The 24492-nt window shown below is 37.5% G+C and overlaps 1 protein-coding gene across 2 annotated transcripts; it reads left to right on the forward strand.

Moving 5' to 3' along the window:
- Positions 1 to 512: 512 nt before the first annotated feature.
- galnt7 (UDP-N-acetyl-alpha-D-galactosamine: polypeptide N-acetylgalactosaminyltransferase 7) lies at positions 513 to 24492 on the forward strand. 2 transcript variants are annotated; one of them, XM_048196697.1, is made up of 12 exons: positions 513 to 973; positions 2231 to 2679; positions 12312 to 12478; positions 14368 to 14498; positions 14582 to 14661; positions 17053 to 17235; positions 19513 to 19630; positions 20504 to 20626; positions 21644 to 21862; positions 21955 to 22053; positions 22133 to 22261; positions 23537 to 24492. In XM_048196697.1, the coding sequence occupies exons 1-12, from the start codon at positions 848 to 850 to the stop codon at positions 23672 to 23674; spliced, it is 1962 nt and encodes a 653-aa protein (XP_048052654.1). In that variant the 5' UTR covers positions 513 to 847; the 3' UTR covers positions 23675 to 24492. The 2 variants fall into 2 exon arrangements, with proteins under 2 accessions (XP_048052654.1, XP_048052653.1); XM_048196696.1 differs by lacking the exon at positions 17053 to 17235 and adding an exon at positions 17386 to 17568 and having other exon boundaries at positions 514 to 973.

Consider the following 24492-nt stretch of genomic DNA (forward strand, 5'->3'; position numbering starts at 1 on the left):
ACGTGGTGCCAGTTTAGTTTTTTTCCGTAAGTAGAATAGGGAAGGCGTAGGACATACGGCGTAAGCTTTGTGAAGAATACGGAAAGCAGAAGCACGTGCAAGGCAATCATTTGTGTTTATAAAGCATATACAGTTGTATTTTTTTAGAAAATGACCAATCGTTTCGCTAGATAAGACCCTTATTCCTCATCTGGAATCGTTTAAAGCCCTTTGAAGCTGCACTGAAACTGTAATTTTGACCTTCAACCGTTTGGAGGCCATTGAAGTCCACTATAAGGAGAATAATCCTGGAATGTTTTCATCAAAAACCTTAATTTCTTTTCAGCTGAAGAAATAAAGACATGAACATCTTGGATGACATGAGGATGAGTAAATTATCAGGAAATTTTCATTCAGAAGTGAACTAATCCTAGTTAGGCCTATGTGTGCGTGGCACTTTGCAATAGTTATGCGTGTAAATCCCTATGCTGACTGCAACATATGTGGAAGTCTCCGCCCCGCAAGTCTCGACGGGCATTTTATTTCCTATCAATCATGCCGCACGTCCGTGTGTGTTCATTCACATATCCGTGTGTGTTCAGGTTCATACCTCATGGCTGCGTGGCGCGCGCACGCACACACACGACTGCTGGCTTTTTATATGACTCTTTTTTTCGTGCCTGAATCATAGAGGACAGTGTGGGAGTTTAACTGAATAAGAGAGCAGAGGAGAGAGAGAGAGAAAGAAAAAGAGAGTGAGAGGGAGGGAGGGACTCGATGTGTCCATACAGGCTGCAGAGTGTTTATTTATTTGTGCTAGATCCCCCTTTTTTTTCTTTCTTATTATTTTTCAGCTGATTTTTCCAAAATGAGGTTAAAGGTTGGATTCATCCTTCGAAGTTTACTGGTTATCGGCACATTTTTGGGGCTGGTTTTGCTTTGGTCTTCCCTGACACCGAAGGCAGGCGACGATAACCCGTTTGCTGGCGTAATGGTAAAGTATCACTTTTATGGTCGTTCGTTATCTCGAGACGTGAGTGTTTTAGCTGTGTGTGCTGTTAATTTCACCATGTTTTAGTATTCAGGAGGGTCGGCTAGCATGATGATTAGCATGCTAACTGCTGCGGTTGTCATGGAGATGAGCAGGAAGAACTGACCGATGAATTGTGTCAGACACAGGACGTTTTTATTTATCTTGACATGTATTTAAATATGTATTACCATTCAAATTAAACTTAAAACGCTGATATGGCTGTCAGCTACTAGCATAGAGAGCTAAATGTCGCTGTCTACATCCCCATAAGTAGCAGCAAATTCAGGGAAAAACCGGAAGGTCGTTACTGTAGATACTGGTTGCTTATTTGAGACACGCATTATTAATTTAAAATAACTTATTTTATATAAAAACTAATGTAAAATGTTTATTTTTGGTGACCAGTCTAGATGGTTTGTTGTATCAGAACTGATTATGGACTAATGGGGTCTTTGGGATTGAATAGGGAGTCGATATCCTTGATCTCGAGATAAATAAGTGTACATGGATTGGCTTCAGAAGAGATTGTGGGAATGCTAGTGACACGTGGCACACTTGACAGCTCTCTGTCTCTGGCTGTAACAGCAGTCTGGTTTAGCTTGGCTTGTCACTGTGGTATTAAATTCTCACTGATTTATTTACACACTACTTTTGAACCAGGGACACACTATTTGTAAAGAGTTTCGTCTTTGTTTATACATTTCACCTTAGGTTGTCTTTTGCCTAATGGGTGCTTATGTAAATGTTTACTTGAAAGTGCTTGTCTTTACATGTGTAAACTTGACATTTGAAATAATAGTTTATAGAACCTATGTTTTGTATGATTTTTAATATATCAGGCTTTTATGGCCCATATGGTACGATATAATGTAGCGAGAAGAGGGAAAAAACGCCTAAATTTTACTCGGAGGATCAAACTGAGCAAACATCTCATAAATCAATGAGATTTTGACAATATAGCAGACTACAGTAATGTCTCTGTCTTGAAATATTAATAATAACAACATCAAAGTTATTGTTACATTTACTTTATTAAAATCATTAAAGATTTCACAGCAAAAAAGTGTGAAATTGTGTGTAGCACAACCTGAAGGTGGACATTACAAGAGAATTACTTGCTAAAAAAAGTTTATCAACCAGAGGGCAGAAGGTTTGTAGTAGATATGATACAGTATAGGGTTAATGTACTTCTAACTAAAAATGTGTCTCATTTCATAGGCAGGAAGAGATGCAGGTAAACTTCTACAGCCCAACCTTCCCAATAATGACGTGGCTGACCAGTTCAAGCCAGTTGTTCCTTGGCCTCACGTTGAAGGAGTTGAGGTCGATCTGGAGTCTATCCGCCAGAAAAATGGTGACAAGCCAAACCCTGCATTCAAAGTTCAGAACCAGCAGAATGTCATCCAGAAGCAATACGTCACCTTTAAGCCCCACACCAATGTATATAGTGAACCCGTGTTGAAGAAAGGGATTCTGGGCAACTTTGAGCCTAAAGAACCTGAGCCTCAGGGGGCACAGGACGGACCGGGAGAGGGCAGCAAACCGTTTGTGCTGGGACCTGAGTACAAAGATGCCGTTCAGGCCAGCATCAAGGAATTCGGCTTTAATATGGTAGCCAGCGATATGATCTCTCTGGATCGAACTGTCAGCGACTTACGGCACGAAGAGTGAGTATGAGGATGCACGTCACAAATGTATTTAGGGGTGTGTGAGGGGAGAATATGGGTGTGCTAGCAACCTCTGTTTTTTTGGCCATGTTTTGCATAGTTTTAAAAGGCTTTTTGCTCTGTGAGATATTAACCGGTGGTCATCTTTTGTTTCAGCATGTTTTTGACTACAGTATGTATTTAAATATCAATTTAAATTATTTTTTTAAGGTCCTCAGTCCACACACGCTATAGACAGTCAGGTTTGACATGTTGGCTTCCCGAGTTATTTTTGTGATCACACCCAGAAAGATGAAAATGATAAGGACACACCTTTTCAAACAAGCTGTTTCAGTGGCATAGTAAATGACGAAATGCCTCCTTTTCAGCCACGTCATATCCCATTTATCCTTTATTCTGTTCACACTAACAAAAAACAACTATCCTTAATTTTGGACATGGTACCATCATAACATTATGATTATTGTCATACGAGACGATGGAATATGGAAGTACCTTTGTGTAAATACCATTATATAAATATAAGTACTTTTGGATAGAAACACTGTACTGTGTTGTAGGACATTAAGGGATGTATCTTATACCCTTTTCACTGAAAGCATGGTTAGTACTGGGAAGATAATGTGCTGCAGTCTATAATGTTCCAGACATTAAATAGGATCGGCATTATGCCCATAATTCAGCCACCGAAATGTTGTTTGGCCACGTCACAGCTGAATGATAAGCCGCAGTCTCTCTCATTAACTCCCCTCCAAGCTGGAAAGCTGGATTATCTGCCTTAGACTGCTTTATGAATTCATACAGCTTCAGAAATGACCTACCTGAGGCTTTAACAACAGGTTTAGCTTCATATTTGACCACTGTGGGTCATGCAGTTTGGACACAAACTCATTGTTTGCTAGGGTTTGTTTTTTGACAGTATATTGTGATACTCTTGGTATACAATGGACAATAGTAGTAAAAAAAAAAAAAACACGGCGTTTTTACAATCAGCAGTTTAATCATTAGCGTTTTTATAGCGCTTTGGTCTATGCTGTTTCTTTTGCAGAGAGTCTGAATGGTGACTTTTAAAGGGATAGTTCACCCTAAAAAGAAAATTCTGTCATAATTTACTCACTTGTTTACTTGTGTCATTCCAAACTTTCTTTCTTCTGTGGACCTTAAAGGGATAGTTCACCCAAAAATGAAAATTTGATGTTTATCTGCTTACCCCCAGCGCATCCAAGATGTAGGTGTCTTTGTATCTTCAGCAGAACACAAATGATGATTTTTAACTGCAACCGCTGCCGTCTGTCAGTAGTGCAAGTCAGCGGGAACTTGGACTATAAGAGTAAATAAAACACGATCCAAATTAAACCCTGCGGCTCGTGACGGCACATTGATGTCCTAAGACACGAAACGATCGGTTTGGACAGCGGCAGTGATGTCTCATGCATATACTTCAATGAGAGCGAGACATCACTGCCGTTGTCAGAGCGCGATCAGACCAAACGAATCGAGTGATGAATGCCGTTGGACATGGTGTATTAGAGGTAAAAAATGATATAAATACTGTTCGGTTTTTCGCACAAACCGGTCGTTTCGTGTCTTAGGACAACAATGTGTCGTCACGAGCCGCAGGCTTTAATTTGGATTTGTCTGTCGTGTTTTATTTACTCTTACAGTCCAAGTTCCCGCTGACTTGCATTATACCACTGACAGACGGCAGCGGTTGGAGTTAAAAATCATCATTTGTATTCTACTGAAGTCACCTACATCTTGGATGCGCTGGGGGTAAGCAGATAAACATCAAATTTTCATTTTTGGGTGAACTATCCCTTTAAAAGACAATATTTTGAGAAATGTTTCATTGTTTCATTGTACAATGGAAATCAATGGTAACAAAAACTTTTGAATTTCTTTAAAATATTATGTTTTATGTTCATATAGGTTTGGATGGAGGGTGAGTAAATAAGAGAATTTTTATTTTTTTGATGAACTTTAATGAATTTTAATGACAAGTATACTTCCTAAAATGTATATTTATACATCTCGAATAGGGGTGGGCGATATGGCCAAAATCTTATATCACGACATGAGTAATTTTATTTCACAATAACGATATATATCACAGTAGTTTATTTTTGCTTTAAATAAGTACCTTTTTTTTTTTTTTTTTATACCACTGTAATTTCATAATGACAAATATCTACCGGTTAATCGTGTCTACCGGTTTATTGCCCAGCCCTAGATGCTTTTATCAAAAAGAGAAAGAAGATAAAGGAGGTATACACTTTCAGTATGTGTGTTCCCTGGGAATTGAACACATGACTTTAAAGGTGCTAGTGCATTGTTGTGCCATTTGAGCTACATGATTCTAAATGTAACCAAATTCAGTCATGCTAATTCATCCAGCTGTGTTGTAATGTCACTGCTACATGTTTTGACTCAGTGCCAGGACACTTTTAATTCACATGTATGTATTACTCAAACTAACTTTCTCCAGGGAAATCAAACCCTTTTCTAGGAGAGAAATCTGGAAACAATGGACACCACTGTTCTTTGGTACAGGGCAGGCAGGGTGTAAAGGCGAGCAACAGCTTATGAACTTGCAGTATTGGCACTAAATGGGCACTCACTAGGAAAAAGAACACCTTGCACTGATCTTTTGTGGCATTATTGCTTGGTATAAAGCCCTTTTAAACTGATCAGCAGTGAACCCATAGGTGTGTGAAAAACTGAAGTGTTGGTGAGTGTACTTAGTGATACCAACTGAAGATGTCAGTGTTTACACACTTTGTTTCTTAGTAGCATTGTTTTGCTTCAGTTCATAATTTAGTCATGCCTTCCTCATAAGACAAACAGACTGCAGCATGTTAGTCAAGTAAAGTAAGAATAGCTTTATTAATTTTGTCATTTTAAATCTGCCGTCTTTGTTTATTGGCACATAAAAGTTTTTTGAGCCAATCACTTCCGCCCTTTGAAAATGATGACGCTCATTGGCCAAGAACGCATAAAGTCCCAATTACTTCATTAGTGATTATCTTATCCTGAGGTGTGACGTGAATTTGTTTCTGTGAAATCCAGGTGTTTTGATTTTTTTTTTTTTTTTTTTTTTTTTTTTTTTTTTTTTGAACTTGTTTTGAAGACTACAGCCACCACAAGGAACAAGGTTGATGTGCTTATTGATTGTGACAACCATTGTAGTTCTTCTATTGTATTTTTTTTAAAGGGATAGTTCACCCAAAAATGAAAATTCTGTCATCATTTACTCACCCTCAATTTGTTCTAAATCTGTATGAATTTCTTTCTTCTGCCAAACACAAAAGAAGATATTTTGAAGAATATGGGTAACCAAACAGTTGATGGGCCCGATTGACTTCCATAGTTTGGGGGAACAAAAATACTATGGAAGTCAATGGGGCCTATCAACTGTTTGGTTACCGACATTCTTCAAAATATCTTCTTTTTTAAGCAGAAAGAAATTCATACAGGTTTGAAACTACTTGAGGGGTGAGTAATTTATGACAGAATTTTCATTTTTGGGTGAAATATCCATTTAAATTTTTAAAGCTCAAATTTGATGTGTAATTTTATATTGTAGAAAGTCATGAAAGTGAAAGTCTCTTCAAGTGTTCTTAAAGGGTTAGTTCACCCAAAAATGAAAATAATGTCATTTATTACTCACCCTCATGTCGTTCTACAGCCGTAAGACCTTCGTTCATCTTCCGAACATATATTAAGATGTTGTTGATGAAATCTGATGGCTCAGTAAGGCCTCTGTTGAGAGCAAAGCCATTCAAACTCTCAAGGTCCATAAAGGTACTAAAAACATATTTGAAACAGTTCATGTTAGTGGTTCTATCTTAATAGCCTACTTTGTGCCAAAAGCTAACTTAGTAGCTGGATGCCACACCTTCCATAAAGGCTGTTTTGGTGGATGACATTGGGTCTACCTGTTCTGCCCTACAGCACTTCTGCATGCCATTTCAGTAATGTTGTGCTGTCACCACCCACAACCAGGCTTGTGACGTATTAAAAAGCACAAATTCCAGTGGTTGGATGTTTGTCAGCGAGTGTTTCCCTACTTGACCGCTCAGTTCCTGCTACTTTCTTCATTGTGGACAATGGGACACCACTCAAGAGGAGGTACCTAATGTCTACACTGCATGTGAGGATTGAAAACAATCAAGTTCTGCCTCCTAATGCCCTTCCTGTGTTTCTCCTTTGCCAGTTTTTCAGTACATTAAAGTGAATCAAACAAAAGAGAAACTAAGGCCCTGTTTACAACTGGTCACTTCATGCATTTTCTCTGATCGGATAGCTATCCGATCATGAAAAAAAAACAAGTCTAAATGCCCTCGAAATGCATTTGAGACGGATTCAAATCTGATAGTTCAAATCGATTCAGGAAGTGGTCTGGGACGCATTCCGGATGAAACTGGACAAGTCTAAATGCATCTGGTTGTTGAAACCACATATTTAAATATAACTCCTCCCAAAATGCGTTAGAGCGTGTTAGAGCCAGATATGACAGTGCTACTGCAGCTCACATCGCCGCCGCAGAGTATTTCCTCAGCAAACTGCTGTAAATGAAAGCAAAAGTAAGTCGCAGACGCTCAATATACAGTCATCATCATTAAAACGAAAAGTAAAGAAACTAAATGATCTTATATATATTTTTACATTTTGATTATTACATTTCTGTACTATTTCTTCTACATAAGTAAAGCTATTGTACTGTAACACTAACATCCAATGAAGATGATGATGATAATGATAGTAAAACTTTATTAAAATAATCTAAACAGAAGCCAACATGCGAAACAGCGTGTCTAAACATAAGCGATACTGGACGACTAAGCAGAACACAGGCAGGAACTTAAATATTTAAATACACAGTGATGATGAACTAAAAGAAGAACAGCTGTGATGATGAGTGAAGAAAAGTGATGAAAAGTACACTAGCAGCTGGAAAAAATGCTTTGGTGGACACACAGACTTAGTGTCCATGGAAACTGATGAGTGGCGGGAAACTAGAATAAAGGAACACGTGATGAATGAATACAAACTGAATGTCCATAAATATCAAAACAAACTGAACGTGACTGACATGTACATGAAAAACTTAATTTGTTTTAATTCTTGTCGTAGTTTGTAATTTGCTTCTTTTTTCTTATTTTTAATAACAGAAATTCGATAAAATAACATAAAGTAACTATATTTTTATATATATTATCGTAAAAATAAAATTTCTCATATTGTGAAATAAGAATCATATCGCCCACCACTACAGTGGAGATTCTCAAGGGAACTCATGATGAATTAGCCCTCTGAGTTGGCCATTACCTCAGAGATTAAGTGCTAAAATTAGCTAAAACATGTAACTAAATAGCATCCCTGTAGTTTAGAAGAACAGTTAGCATTAGCACTAGAATGGTAACAACTTGTTTATGAGTAGTGCAACACACCCCGATCTCCAGTGAGATTGAATGCCATGGGAGTGAGTTGTTCTTCCTGTTGAGTGGCTTTACTCTGCCATGTAACACACGAGTTAGGCCTTATGACTCTGCACACATGAGAACATTGAAACCTAAATCTTAGCCTAAACCACCTTATGAAAGAAAGCTTTGCTCTTGCATTGTTTTGCAGGCAGGAAACAATATTTTTCATGGTTTTGGGAGGGAAATTTTCTGTGTTTGATCTATGCACAGGCAAATCTATGTCCTATTTACTTTAGGCATCAAGAGTTTCCTCATAAATAAATATAGTTTTTCTTTTCTAACCTGCTCAAGCTTTTACTTTAAAACTTCTGTTTGCACTATATAAGAACTACATGCACTAAACCCTAGTGCAAATATAACCCACCTAGAACCTGCAAACAAAGCCAAATTGTTTGTGCATATTCTTCAGTTTCATAGCTCAAAAAGGTGTATGGGAACTCAAACCTTACAGTTTTTCTGAATTGGTAAAACACGTTTCTCGAAAACCAACATCCACTCTCTCAAAACCTTAAACACAAAATCAAATCTTCAAACGACATTCAGAAAACATCTGACTCTTCTGGCAAAATCAAACAATTGCCTCAAAACCATTTTATCTGTGCTCAAAATCAATCAGTGCTTTCAGATCAAACACACAGCCAGTCAATATTATAAACGCTACAGATCATTCATTAATGATGAAAGTAAAGTGAGTAAAAGTGTACTGAATGTTGTATAGTAGGCCTATTGAATGTCTGTATATTCAGCAATTGCATACTGTAAAAAATACAGTAACCCAACTGCAAAAGTCAAAAAGGTTAAAAAAAAAAAAAAAAAAAAACTCAGTACACTCAAAAGAGTTGTGCAACAGCAAACTCATTCTCATGAGAATTATTCTGCCTTAGTGTCACGTCTTCATATTGGGTCTGGCCAGAGGACTTTGTCAACATCACAGGCAGTGTTGTCTCTTACCAGGCAAAGGGAAACCCCCTCTAGTGTGCCGGATCCAGCCGTGACAACACTGTCCACACCTTGCTCTTTCTTGTCCTCATCCTCTTCCTCCTTGTTCACCACCTCTTACACATACTCTTCCACCTCTCCCTCTTATATTGTTTCTATCCATTTGTTGGTATCAACATTCAGTGCAATATTTTGAGTCAATTTTGGCACTCTGAACTGACTTCTATTATGTACAGTTGGTTTGGTCACGTCATTCGAAACAAGTGTGAATTTTTTTTTAGCCGTTGTGTGTAAACGATGACAACTGGGTTTTGGTTGTGTTTTATCTTTTGCCTGACTGTGCTTGGCGTTTTGAAACATAAGGGCATCACAGTGCAAAATGTGTTTTAGTGAGGTAGAATGTTTAGAGTTTTGCAAGAAGAGTGCATGAGATTTGCAAATGGTGTCTTAAAGGTGCAATATGTACAATTTTCTGTCCGCTAGAGGTCGCCAGAGGCCTATTCAAACAAAGGCGTAGGTTGATGACGGCAAGTTTGAGCGCGGAATCTTGGGATATGGTCTTCACCTCACAGCCGGTGGAAAATAATCGGAATTGGACTCAGGCAGAAATTATGAACGGAAGCAGCATGCATATGATAGATTGCGTGCAGAGTCTGCTGCCTTAAATCGCGCTAAATTACTGCCGTTCTTGATAATGCACCTTTTGTAAAAGTGGGGATTTAGCACTTACTCGCATGAAGAACAAATATAGACACAGATAGTGGATTGATAGCGATTTAAGACTCAAACTTTCTCCGATACAAAAACATACCTTGTGTGAGTTCTTGTATTTAATGTTGATAACAAGCAAGAATGCAATTGTTCCCAAATATCGACATGACTGCAAATGTGACATTATTATACAACAGGTCAAAAAACAAAACGTACATTTTAAACACAATACTGTCAGTATTTACTCTATTTTGCAATGAAAAAATTTTCTAACGAAAACCACAGCAGAACTACAACACACAAATGCAGTGGCGCCTGCAGCTGTACAGCTGTACGCACTGTGCGTACCATGAGAGGTCGTTAATTAATGCTGTTTTTATTTTTTATATAATTTTACAAATCTATCTATCTATTTGTGTTGTAAAGTCTAATGTGTTTATGTGCGTCCATAGATGGGCGTGGGGGATATGGGTGAAAAGAAATCGGATTGGATAGTTTAGTTTCGTCGTTTTTTTCCACGCATGAAAAATGACATTACAGATAGTAAATATTTAAAAAGAAGCTCAAAACGCTCTCCAAAACAGCCAAATTCGATTGAAATATTTACAAAAAGCCCTAAAACTAGTAGGGATGGAGAAATTAAGCCTCTTAAATCTTTGAAGCTTTTCTCTAAATGTTTCGGAAAAGGTTTCAAAGCATCAAGTGTCGAAAACAGTGCCATCTTGTGGCAGGTAAAATTTACAGCAGCCATAAACTTGAGTGCGCAGCTCCATTGTTTTATCCATTAAGCACAAACAAAAGCCTGACGACGCTAAATGTGTTTATTTCAATAATATAATTCACATATTAAAGTTTGGCAATAGATGAAATGGATCAACAAAAACAATAATTATAATAATACTACGTACTGTTGTTTGAGGGAAGTAAATTGTGCTGTTATTTTATTGTAAATACTATTTATATGACAGAACTTATGGTGATGTAATATAGGCTACAGGCTTATATATTTAAAATGTTTAGTAAATGGTCTTGAACTTCCATATACTAGGCTAATGGTCTGGGTTCAAACATTCTGACAAGCAAAGTGAAGCATTCACGTGACTGGAAACAATGCGAGCCTTCGTTTTTCGTTTTTCTCTTAAAACAATACGCACATTTCGGGACAAAGCCAAAACAAAACAAAAAATTCACGAAGCATCAAGCACATCGGAGTGCAGTTATGTGCATCAGATTTTCTAAGTGGGGAACATGAAGGAGACAGTCAATCACTCGATTTGTACAGCATTAGATCTTTCCCACCAACTCAATAATTGATTTAATCGTTTTTTGCAGACAGGCGCCTCTGCACAAATGCGGATGCGGCTTTGAACAAATCGTTAGAGTCAATGATTCATACACAGCCTCTTGCTTCGTTACCAAGCGGCAACCTCCCCTAGTTTGAAGTCAATTAAGTCAATATGGAAGTGACTTAAACTGCAATTCATCGACTGGTCGCTAGGGACATGGTCCAAAAGAGAGCAGAATCTTATTGAGCCCCATGTTAAAATGGCCAACTTTACAGCAGAAAAAAAACATGTTTACAGCTGGTACAAATTGTGGTTTTGGTCTATACTGCTAATTTTGCCCTTCATGACAACTTGCCCTTCATTATTTTTTTTTATAACTCATCCGTTTAAATTATATTAAGCCTTTTTTTACAGTCTGTTCCTTACTGAATAAATTAATGAATGACTCGATGACTCACTCATAAAAACAGTGACTTGCTGCCACCTTCTGGTGGTTTTAGTTTAATAAAAGTATCACTTCCTTTTACCATTATTGCATATTTCTCTATTGAACTTTTTTTTTTTTTAATTTAAAACAGTATTTATTTTATAAAGTTTTAATGAAGGTAAAATACACACTGGAAAATCAATTTAGGGGGCAAATATTGTCCCCTAAATTGAGAGAAGGTGAGACTGCAATCTAAGTGGAAGAGAGGGGGTAGAGAAGGATTGTAATCCCTTCAGGGGGTACTCCACTATAAAAAGTTTGAGAACCACTGGTTTAGGCTATTGAGAATTTGGTTCAGAGAATGTGATTTAGTGTTTTAGCAACTCAGAAAAACTGTAAAATAGCATGGAGTTTGTGCAATTCCTACTGTAGTTTAAACAGCATTTCTTTTACAAGCCCCACACACAACTGTATTATATACTGGAAGTGAATTAAACTGGATGAAGAAACTTTAATTTCGAGCTTAGAAAGAGAATGAGGAAGTGTGACTGGGTATTGCTCTCCCCCCTGTGCGGCGGAAACTGTGTGCAAAGTTGCTGTTTCCTGTCTCACAAATTGATTCCACTGGATAGAAGTGCATGCCAGTATGTACCACAAACACATAAGCTGTGTGTTCACGTGCAACCCCTGATCAGTAATCAGTAACACAGACCACGCACATATACTCCACATCAACGTTCACTTCCAGAACAGAGTGTGTTTTATAACTGTGAATATTGTCTGCAGATGTAAATACTGGCACTATGATGACAACCTCCTCACCTCCAGCGTGATCATTGTCTTCCATAATGAGGGCTGGTCCACCCTGATGAGGACGGTGCACAGCGTCATCAAAAGAACACCAAGGAGATACTTGGCTGAGATTGTCATGATTGATGACTTCAGTAACAAAGGTAGTGTGAGCGTTGTTTTCATTTCTTCATCAAATACTCTAAATGGCATATGTGTACTCTGTGGTTGACACTTTTTTTTAAACTCATCACAGGACTTAATACAAAAATTGCAAAAATACAAACAAACTCAGGTTTGAGTCATATTTGGCAAACATGGCAAAGAAAAGGTGCATTGATGCTGATGGTTTTTAAATTAATAATCAGAAAGGAACTTAACTATAACAACACTTGTCAGTAGTGTGACAGTAGCTCTCGTCTGTTTTCAAATCAATGTAGATATTTCAGTAAGTGGAAGTAGTATCGCTGGTTTGTATGTACCTTGCACATTTTATTGTGATGCATCAGCCAAGCAAACAGAGGCAATAATCAAACACACTTTCCTGTCCTCCTCCTCAAATACAAATATGAAATCTGAAACATTTTAGTGTATTGGTTATGTTGTTCATTTGGTAAATTCAAGAAAACTGTTTAAAAAAAAAAAAAAAAAAAAAGATTCACCAATTAATTTAAGTGAAGTGTTCATCAATGTTATATGCTTAGTTGTAGACTTTGTTAGAGACTTTTCTAGATTTAGTGTGTTTAGTGTGAATTAATCTGTAAATTAGTTCCAGAATATATATAAATATTCGGATGCCCCCTCTGATGCTGATTCTCATTGACTTAGTCGCGATGAAACGGAAGTAGCGACAGATCTTTTTTCCATATTGTGGTGAGTGGTCAGGCCAAAGTTCCTTTCAAGGACAGGCCTTCACTTGGTGGCCATATTTGCAACGCCTCTTGGCAGCTATTTTGGGCATCCAAAATCTGACATGAACTGTCCTATAAATGTTATTTCTTATGGTCGAATAGCTGGAAAAAAGCTTTTATGTGCAGTCTAACAGCTGCTGCAGTGACGTGATGACTTTATCAATTGGAAGCATTATGGGGTTAAAAATATTTAAACTTGCAAGGATGAATTGTTCACAATAAGATCAATAACATGCATTTAGACAATAGATAGTAAATCAGTTTAATAAGTCACTTATTTAAATTGTGCAGTTAGCTCATAATTTTAATGTACAGAAGCTGTAGTGCTCCATTCTGCATCTTTATTCTGCTTTTTGATGCCCCTCAGTCTTCTAAATGCTCTGATTTGCATGTTCTGGCTGTTTCAGGTTGTGAAACAGCCAGTCTTTCAGCTGTCTTTCAGCAGTTACTGGTTTTTCAGGTTAAAGGAAGTGTTGAATAGCTTAAGTTTTGTGATATCTCTCTCCTCTATTCTGCACTCATAAATGAAAGAGACATATCTGTGCCACAACCTGTAGGCATTTGCCTGAAAACTAATGCTGAGCGCTTGTTCATTAATATGGGGCAAGCAGACTGTTACTGAATGGAGATCATTACTCTTTAAGAGATCGCTCGCATGGGGAACTATGAATGAATGCAGTGCTGCAGACTTAGCCGATAAGAATCGATAAAGGGCGTATAGGCTCAGAATGTTTTATGCATTTAGCAGCAAAGGTCAGTAAAACTTTGTTCATGCTGCACACAGTTTCGATTGGTTTTTCAAATGCAATCTTTAGGGCTGACTGTCTGCACTGTTATTTTGCAAGTGGTCAAATTGAATGCGCTTGCTCAGACATAATCGATGTCTGCTATGTCTACGCTGGCTGTTATAGTAATGATGTAGGTTTAAACAATATGCCAATAACTTTCTTTTACAACTGAGTAGCAGGGTATAATTAATAAGTGCAGGCAGAAAGCTGGAAATGTTGCCTTTTGCTCATGTTATGTCCCTATGGAGCTCATGAGGTAAATTGGACAACATAAAAAAAAAAAAATTAGATGACATTTTCGATTGTCTGTCAGTGTAGACAGAGCCTGAAAGTGTTTGTATGTGTTCTGTTTAGTTCATCTTAAAGAGAGGCTGGAGGAGTATATAAAACAATGGAATGGGTTGGTCAAACTGTTCCGCAATGAGAAGAGAGAGGGTCTGATCCAGGCCAGGAGCATAGGAGCCCGCAAAGCCACTCTGGGACAGGTTTGAGGCCCTATTGTCAACATAATGTTTAATAATACTACAGAAATGTATTTGTTTGTCTCACGCTGTGGTTCTGTCCTCAGGTGCTGATCTACCTCGATGCTCATTGTGAAGTTGGGGTGAACTGGTACGCACCACTGGTGGCCCCCATTTCAAAAGACAGGTATGACTTAAGCTCTAGGCTGCTTTTGTGTTCACTGAAAGAGACTTTGAAGATACATTTATCTTTTAAATATTTAAAAATTGTTTAAAACGCATGTGACGGCTTTCTAGAAATGTACTCTTCCTATTTGTGTTGGTTTATTTATTTATTTATTTTAAAGAAAGCTTTAAATTTAATCACTCAAAAAAGGTCATATGGTATAACCTAAGTAAAACGTAACATTTACCTTGCACCTCGAAAACATGTGAGTGCACACATCTTAATTAGTGATGGAACAACACATCAACGTAATCAATTGCATCAATTACGACTGTTTATGTTCATCTCTAATCCCCTGTCATGTTTCATACAAAACCCTAGAGCAGATGCTAATGGCTAATATGGTAGTGCCGCTTAATATGAGCTTGCACATTTTCAGGATTCACAACCGCAGTCAGCGACAGTATCAAAAATGGTGATGTCTATAACATTGGGTAGTTTTATCACAATTGATAACGTGTTTTTAAAGGTGCCCTTGATTCAAAAATTGAATTTATCTTGGCATAGTTAAATAACAAGAGTTCAGTACATGGAAAAGACATACAGTGAGTCTCAAACTCCATTGTTTCCTCCTTCTTATATAAATCTCATTTGTTTAAACGACCTCCGAAGAACAGGCGAATCTCAACATAACACCGACTGTTACGTAACAGTCGGGGTGTACGCCCCCAATATTTGCATAATGCCAGCCCATGATGTTCCCAACATTATAAAAGGCATTAGACAAGGGCAGCAAGTTAACGTCTGGAGCTGCACACAGCCGAATCATCAGACTAGGTAAGCAAGAACAACAGAGAAAAATGGCAGATGGAGCAATAATAACTGACATAATCCATGATAGCATGATATTTTTACTGATATTTGTAAATTGTCTTTCTAAACGTTTCATTAGCATGTTGCTAATGTACTGTTAAATGAGGTTAAAGTTACCATCGTTTATTACTGTATTCACGGAGACAAGAGCCGTCGCTATTTTCATTTTTTAAACACTTGCAGTCTGTATAATGCATAAACACAACTTCATTCTTTATAAATCTCTCCAACAGTGTAGCATTAGCCGTTAGCCACGGAGGACAGCCTCAAATTCACTCAGAATAAAACTTTAACATCCAAATAAATACTTTACTCACATAACTCGAAGCATGCACGCAGCATGCATGACGAACATCTTGTAAAGATCCATTTGAGGGTTATATTAGCTGTGTGAACTTTGTAAATGCGCTGTAATATAGTCGACAGCTGGTGTGGCAGGAAGCACGCGATTTAAGGGGGCGGAGCAGAGTGTAAATCAGTGCATTGTTAATGATGCCCCAAAATAGGCAGTTAAAAAAATTAATTAAAAAAACATCTATGGGGTATTTTGAGCTGAAACTTCACAGACACATTCAGGAGACACCTTAGACTTATATTACATCTTGTGAAAGAACGTTCTTGGGCACCTTTGAATAAACAAGTCCAATCGAGGCATGAGTTCATCCATCAGATGTTTTAAACAACCAACAAGGACTTTAAATGCATATTAAAAAAATGCAGAGAGTACGTTTGAGCCACGCGCCTTGCAGCTCGCACCCGCTGCAGCTCCGGTGGATCTGCGGATGAATGCAAATCATTTCTCCATCTCCGTGAGTAAACTAAATCCATCATGGTTATACAGTTCACTGTGGCTCTCACATTATATGACGTGGCAGACAACTAGTTGTCCAATGTGGTTCTGTTCATTTGGCGTGAGTTTGTCGAGAATGTGGTAGTGAGTGAGTCCTGAAAATGTGCAGGTGTCAGTTCGGTTATAGAATGGGGTTGTCACACTTGTAAAAAACACTATATGAACACAACCGTATGAAGCGGCGCTGCCATACTAGCCATTAACATCTGCCTTAGAGTTTTGTTTTGTGTGAAACATGACAGGAGATTAGGGATAAACATAAACAGCATGTAACCGACATAATTGATTACGTAGATGCGTCATTCTAGCCCTAATCTTATTTATTTTTTTATTTTTTTCAAAATAAATAAATTTTCAAAATATATTTTTAAATATAAATATCATGACATCAAAAGTATCATTAAACTTTTTTTAAACACTCAGTCTGAACTAATCTTTCCTTGTCATAAAAATGTCAAAATATTTAAAAGATTACAGGCGTCCCTTCTATGTTATACTGTTTTGTTTTTTCTTCATATTGGTTGGACCACATGACTGGTTTTGTTATTCAGAAGTTATTCAAGTTATTCAAATATTAATATAAAATATTTGTTTTACATTTTATTTCAAATCCTCTACACAGGTGTTTTTTTTATTTTTTATCTTAACCTAAATGTATTGTTAATACTATTGTTGTGTTAATGTTGCAGAACGGTCTGCACAGTACCGTTGATAGATTACATAGACGGCAATGATTATACCATAGAGCCACAGCAGGGCGGAGACGAGGACGGTCTGGCGCGAGGCGCCTGGGACTGGAGCCTCCTGTGGAAAAGGGTCCCTCTTAGCAGCAGGGAGAAGGCTAAGAGAAAGCATAAGACCGAGCCTTATCGGTAAACTTCCACCCTCCCATAAGCATGATCATTAAATTCATTCTGTCTCTCTCTTGTTTTGTCTCCCCCACCCCCTTGTGTACGTGTGTCCATGTTTGCTTGCATGGACCTCCCCCTTGCCTGTCCTTCATCCTCCGTGGCCATGTTCAGAACGGTGTGCACAGTGCCTCTCATTGATTCTATTAACGGCAAGACTTACAACATCGAGCCCCAGGGGGGCGGGGACGAGGATGGCTTTGCCAGAGGAGCATGGGACTGGAGCATGCTTTGGAAACGCGTGCCACTGGGTAGCAAGGAGAAGCAGATGAGACTAACTAGAACTGAGCCCTATCGGTAATTTATAGCCATAATCCTGAGCTGATTAGGGCTGACCACAACACACATAAATGGAGAGATTTTGTCTCTCTTTTGTGAAGATTGGTGGTGGCCTGCTTGTCTCTGCTTCTTTAACAGTTAGCTCTTTTGACGCTCATTAAAGGGATAGTTCACCCAAAAATGAAAATTCTGTCATCATTTACTCACCCTCAAGTTGTTCCAAAACTGTATGTTTTTTTTTTTTTTTTTTTTTTACTTCTGTTGAACACAAAAGAAGATATTTTAAAGAATGTTGGTAATCAAACAGTTGATGGTAGCCATTGACTTCTGTGGTAGGAAAAATAATACTATGGAAGTCAATGGCTACCATCAACTGTCTGGTTATTCTTTAAAATATCTTCTTTTGTGTTCAACAGAAGAAAGAAACTCATACAGGTTTGGAACCACATGAGGGTGAGTAAATGATGATAGAATTTTCATTTTTGGGTGAACCCTATCCCTTTAAATTCTTCCCACAAAGTGCTAAAGCTGTATACTGACTGCTATGAAGTGGCCATAAAACAACGAAGTGATTTTAATAAAATACTTCATATGTTATGACTCCAATATGGCTGATCTGGCTGAGATTGAAAATAATAACTCACAGACTTTGTTTCTGCTTCTCTTTGCATGCAGTCTCCATTCTCTCTTGTCTACCATTTAATATCTTCTGTGGTTGTGACTTGGCTTAAATCTACCCAAGTGTACATAAGTGTCCCCAAACAAGGGAAAGTGTGTATGCTGCTTGAATTTTAACTTGAACTTTGTCTGAAAAGTTTTTTGTGCACTTCTCTGCAATAAATTATTGCTGATGTTTGATTCTATGGGCAATATAACCTAAAAACAGACACCAATTTTGCAGAATTATGTAGGTGTTGAGAAAAAAAATTGGCAATTTGTGGAAAAAACCCCCCCAAAAAAAACAAAAACAATTGGCTCATCCTGATAGTATAATGGAAACGTCCCGTTTGTATGTCACCATTTTACTGCTTGTTTTGGTGTCTCTGGCTTTGTTCACACTGCAGGGGAAATCTGTTCTTTTAAATTTTTTTTTTTTTTGTTCAAATATCTTTTTTTTTTTTTTTTTTTCCCCAAAGAGGAATAAAACCCTCTACCGCACGCATAATGATAAATCTATAGAAAAAAATATTTGACTCTTTCTTTTCTTAGAATGGCTTAACTTGAAGTGCTGTAAAAAAAAAAAAAAAAAAAATTGAAAAAAAAAATTATTATTTTAAGGTACTTTATTATATGTTGCCATATGGCAACAACGTACAATAGTGGAAGTAAATTAGAATAAGTGTAAGTGTATATAGTTAATATTTTTCCTCAGAAATGTTGTTTGTATTGAATCAATTGGTGCTATTATAAGCTTTAGCAGTAAATATAAACACCTTATACTTATTTTCCAACATCTTGTGCTTTTATTTATTCCATTCTCTTTTGCTGAATAATGCTTTATATTCTTTGAATTTCATTGTTTTTCATGAATATTACTTAAATTGCAAATTTAGACAGTTAAAAACAATTATAATACTGTTCATCATGTATCATAAAACATTGACATAAAACCAAAAACATTGCAGTTCATGAAAATTCAACATTACGCAGGTTATGAACGAGAATGTTCTCTTCAAGAGACAGTGGCAAGGAAATGAACACAAAGAGTACGTTGCCATATGGCAACACCATGCGGTAGAGGGTTAATTGTAGTCAACAGCCGTGACATGTGCATGTTTTGCAGTTTGTTGTCACTAAAACATCACTCAATTTTTCATTTTTAGACTAAAATCAATTGAGATTTTTGTAGATTTTTACTGCCTGTCTGAACAAGGCCTCATCTCTTAATGTTGTAATATAGCGTCTTGTATGTGTGTGAAAAGTAATGGGGGAACATTGCTGAAAGGTTCATTTGTGTGTCAGGTCTCCTGCCATGGCTGGAGGACTCTTCGCAATAGAAAGAGATTTCTTCTTTGAGCTAGGCCTCTATGATCCAGGCCTTCAGATCTGGGGAGGAGAAAACTTTGAGATCTCTTACAAGGTAAACCTTTAGTTTAAATTGGTTATGGTCTCTCAGTTGAAAATTTTACAAGATTTTTTTTTTTTCACCGAAATGTGCATAAAGGTTAATTCTATGTTTCAAAGTTTGTTTTCAAGTCGGCATGAAACGGAGGAGTCTTTTCTTCCCTAATGTGACTCATTTTGCAAGTGAAACAAAATGTAGGGTGGGACTTGATTTTGTTCAATGGGAATTGATTGAATGGTTGAGTGTGAGTGACAGGTTGACCTCCTGCCGGTAAACACATTATCATAGAAGAGAAGATATAGCAAGAGGGAGGGGAAATTTGTTTGATTAAAAATTTGTCATTAATTAAATATAATAATAATAATAATGTGTACAGATAAATTATTTATAATAACTACTGCAAATTTCAATAAAATATTCCATATGTTGATTTAATGGTGACTTAAATATTGATTTGATTTTTTTTTTTATTATTATTCTTGTTTTGAATGACATGGAAGTGACCAATCAGAATCAGTACTGGAAATCAGAATCTCAATTTCTCAATAATAATCTTTGTTCAGTGCAACACTTTATAACTGACTGCACAAACGTTTTTCCTTCATAGCCATGCTTGTGTTCTGTCTTATCAGCTGGCTCTACAAGTTGAATTATAAAATAATTTCTATGCAAATCAATACTTCATGCCCATGATTTTAAGTAACAAAATTAAAAAACGATAATATTATGTTTAATGTACAGTCAGATATACAGTCATCATCACAAAATAGACTTCTTCAGGGTGATACTTCTGTGTTAACTGGACAGAGCAACATAGTTAGCCAACTTCAGCATTTTATTTGTACGTGAACACTTTCTGAATCCCTGCCATGTGTGTGTCCTGTGTAGATATGGCAATGTGGTGGGCAGCTTCTGTTCGTGCCATGTTCACGGGTGGGGCACATCTACCGTCTGCAGGGCTGGCAGGGAAACCCACCTCCTGCTCATGTAGGCTCATCCCCCACACTTAAGGTCAGTTTTGCTCTTTTTATTCTATAATCACTAGGGGTGTGACGAGACACTTGGCTCACGAGACGAGACGCAAGATTGGGTTAACGAAAATGAGACGAGATGAGACTTTTGCACAGTATTTTTAAGAAATCCTCAATGGCAAAATTCATGACAGGAAAAATAGTTTGCATGTGCATTTTGAAATGTTTTAACTTATCATCGTGTAATGAATGTCATCTGAGTATGAATTATACCCATTGAAAGACAACAATATACAAGCACTGTAAAAGGTTTTGCGGCAAACTCAACTGACTGGCTTCTCTCCTGTATGATTTCACACAAGTCTCTTCAGACCTTACTGTACATGAATTATGAGCTTCCAGAACTTCTGACTGAGGCTGTGTGTGACCTCCTAATTAAACTCCTTTCCATAAAATTGAACATAAAAACATTATACAGGATATTGAATCTAGCCTAATTTGTTGGCATCAGGGTGCTCGCATTTTACTTTCGCTTTCGAATCTGCGATCAGGGAACGGCAGTGCTGAGTGTGCATTCTGCAAGATAAGACATTTATCAGATGCTGAGGCTTTGTTGCGCAACGATTCCTCCGCCATTGTCTTGTCAGTCATCTCACCTTGCTCTTGTCATGTGGTCAACTGTGATTCCTGCTGCACTGTTTGTGACTCTGCATCTCGTGTTGGATGAGCAGAGCAGATGTTTACAATTGAGGCGACCGTTATCCAACTGAATTAAATGGCTTTTATTTCTATAAAAAAAAGCCAAACGACAGCGGAGGTGGTGCCACGGTGGGCACCATAATGTAGCTGTATGCTACATTTAGACTAATTTCACCCTCATGCTCCATCATGGCGATATCACAAGATGGTTTTTCACCTCAACGAGAAATCTTGACACATATTATTATCGTGATATCTTGTCACACCCCAAATAATCACACTTTTCTGAATCTGAAAACAAAACTGGATCAAAGCTAGACTTTACTGATACACTTTAATCTTTATTGGCTGTATGTAGAACTATGTGCGGGTGGTGGAGGTGTGGTGGGATGAGTATAAGGACTATTTCTACGCCAGTCGGCCTGAGACTCTCACGCTGGCCTACGGGGACATCAGCAGCTTGAAAAAGTTCAGAGAGGAGCATCGCTGCAAGAGCTTCAAGTGGTTTATGGAAGAGATTGCCTATGACATCCCTCTACATTACCCACTGCCTCCAAAGAATGTCGAATGGGGAGAGGTGACTATATATAGCTGATCAGACAATGAAGTTGATTAAAGTGATAGACAGTGTAGGTTGTGTCATTATTCAGTTGCTTTTTCTTTCAATAGATCCGTGGGTATGAGACCAGTTACTGCATCGACAGCATGGGCCACACCAATGGTGGCAACGTCGAGATTGGGCCTTGTCACAGAATGGGTGGCAATCAGGTATAGGGAAATGTTTTAGCAACAGTACTTTGCTTTGCCAGTTTTTAGAGCATGTCATTTCAATTTTGCCTTTCTCCAGCTCTTCAGAATTAATGAAGCAAACCAGCTCATGCAGTACGACCAATGCTTGACAAAGGGGGTAGATGGAACTGCCGTCATCATAACACACTGCAACTTGAACGAGCACACGGAGTGGAGATATTTTAAGGTATGTCACAACAGGTATCGAGCCTCTTTTGAAATGCAGTCTGGGTCAATCATGTTGATTGCATCTAAACATTTTGGAATATTTTAGTACCTTTTAATGATGTCCTATTCACAAATTAAACTGTAGATGACACTTCACAATAAGGTTCAACACTAGTTTATGTAATAGCTAGCAAGAACTAACAATAGCCCTGTTCACATTTACAGTCTTGACTGGTAAATTACTGATAAGAGATCATGTGTGAACAGGACCTTTTAAAAAATATAGGTAAATTGGTTCTGGCAAAAGGGAAGTTGTAACATTACCACTAAATTATGCTGTTTGTGAATTCAGAATGAAGATTAGTGGTATGAGCATGTACGAAGTCAGAATGCGCTTACATAAGAAGTCTGCTTTGGGCCAGTCATAAAGTTATTATGGAGATGTCGTGATTACTCTGCACTGTTTACAGTAAGCTCTGCTGCTTTTTAATAGTTTTTCTATGTAAATATGCGCTAGATGGACATCTTTGACCGTTGCGCCACGTCTCACAGCTTTTTTTAACATGTTATGCTTGAGACCCTGCTCTTTTTTCCATTCATCAGTGTTGTGGCTCTGCATTTGGATACTTGCGCATCTCGTGTTTTTAAGAGCAAAAACACATTATGTGCAATCATCCCTTATGCCTGTCACTCTGACATCAAAAAATGTTGTCAAATTGAACAGATAGTGAAACTGAAGCACTTCTCCCCATGCGGGCAAATGAAGACAACAGTGCAGCGTTTAAAGATCATTTCCGATGACTGACATCACAGAATTTATCGGTATTTTGGTGCTGATGTGTGAATGGTCTTTTACTGGTAAAAAGCCAGAACACCATTGCTTGTGTGAAAAGCATATTTGTGTATTTACCGGTAAAGTCATTCTGGTAATTTTATGGTAATTTACAGAGATTGCTGTGTGAAAGGGGCTAATGAAAAATACTTTTAAATGTATTATTCTTGTTTGATGTCAAAAATGTATTATCTGTAGAAATTAGCATTTCAGGTTCAAGGCTCATATTCTCACCAAAGCTGCATTTATTTGTTCAAAAATACAGTAAAAACAGTAATGCTGTGAAATATTACTATAATTCAAAATATAACTGTTTTCTATTTTAATATATTTTAAAATGTGTTTTATTCCTGTGATGGCAAAGCTGAATTTTTAGCATCATTACTCCAGTCTTCAGTGTCACCTGATCCTTCAGAAATCGTTCTAATATGCTGAATTGGTGCTTCTTCTGATTTCTCATAGGATCTGCATCGATTCACACATATACCTACAGGGAAATGTTTGGATCGCTCTGATGTGTTGCACAAGGTTTACATAGCTGACTGTGACAACAATAAGAGCTCACAGAAGTGGGAAATGAACAACATTGTGGCAGTTTGAGAACTGGCTTTACTGTCTCAAATGTGCTTCAAGGATAAACACTGACTACAGCAACAGGTTTTACCTGTATACGTGTGACTAATGAAGTTTTAGTCATCATTACAATAACTCTGAACTCTGATCATAAACTACTTTTTTTCTTCATTGAGGACAATGTTTACATTGGTTCGTCCCCAGTGTCAGTCGCATGGGTTTTCTTTGGAATCTGTGGATTGGGGAGGGGTCTACCTAACAGAATGTTTTTTTTCTCTTCTGTAGAATGTGCACAATGTGTGCTAAGATAAATGATCTAATACCACTTTTGTTGCTGCTCCATTATAAAGTAAAGGTTGTCCATCATGTACTGGGAGGCATATATTTTTTTAACACTGGAACTTCATTATGTTTGAGATGACAACCTGCCACTTGAAATATTTTCGTCTTTGGCACAAAGGCACTTTTTTTTGTGCCATATTCTATGGGTAAAGAATGGGAGAGGAAAGAAAAGGGAAATGGGGACAAAAAAAAAGTGATAAGATATTTTTGTCTACTGCATAAATGTTTGCTTGGTTGGGGGAATAGATGTTTACTTGTTTGTGAAAATCAATGATTGATTATACTATTCATGGCCAAAAATCACCAATCTCAAGCAAGTGGAGCAAATCTATGTTTTAAGGGCGAGAATGATTGCAATGTGTACATTTTTGTTTTTGTACAATGTAAATATGATTATTTCTAAATTAACATTTTGAGAATGGGGTTCTGGGGTTCTGAATGAAGGTGTAAATATCTAACTTATGACTGTTTTCTCAAGAAAATAAATGGAAAATTTTTACCAA

The sequence above is a fragment of the Megalobrama amblycephala genome, linkage group LG7 (genome assembly GCF_018812025.1).
Source record: "Megalobrama amblycephala isolate DHTTF-2021 linkage group LG7, ASM1881202v1, whole genome shotgun sequence".
Classification (NCBI taxonomy): Eukaryota; Metazoa; Chordata; class Actinopteri; order Cypriniformes; family Xenocyprididae; genus Megalobrama; species Megalobrama amblycephala.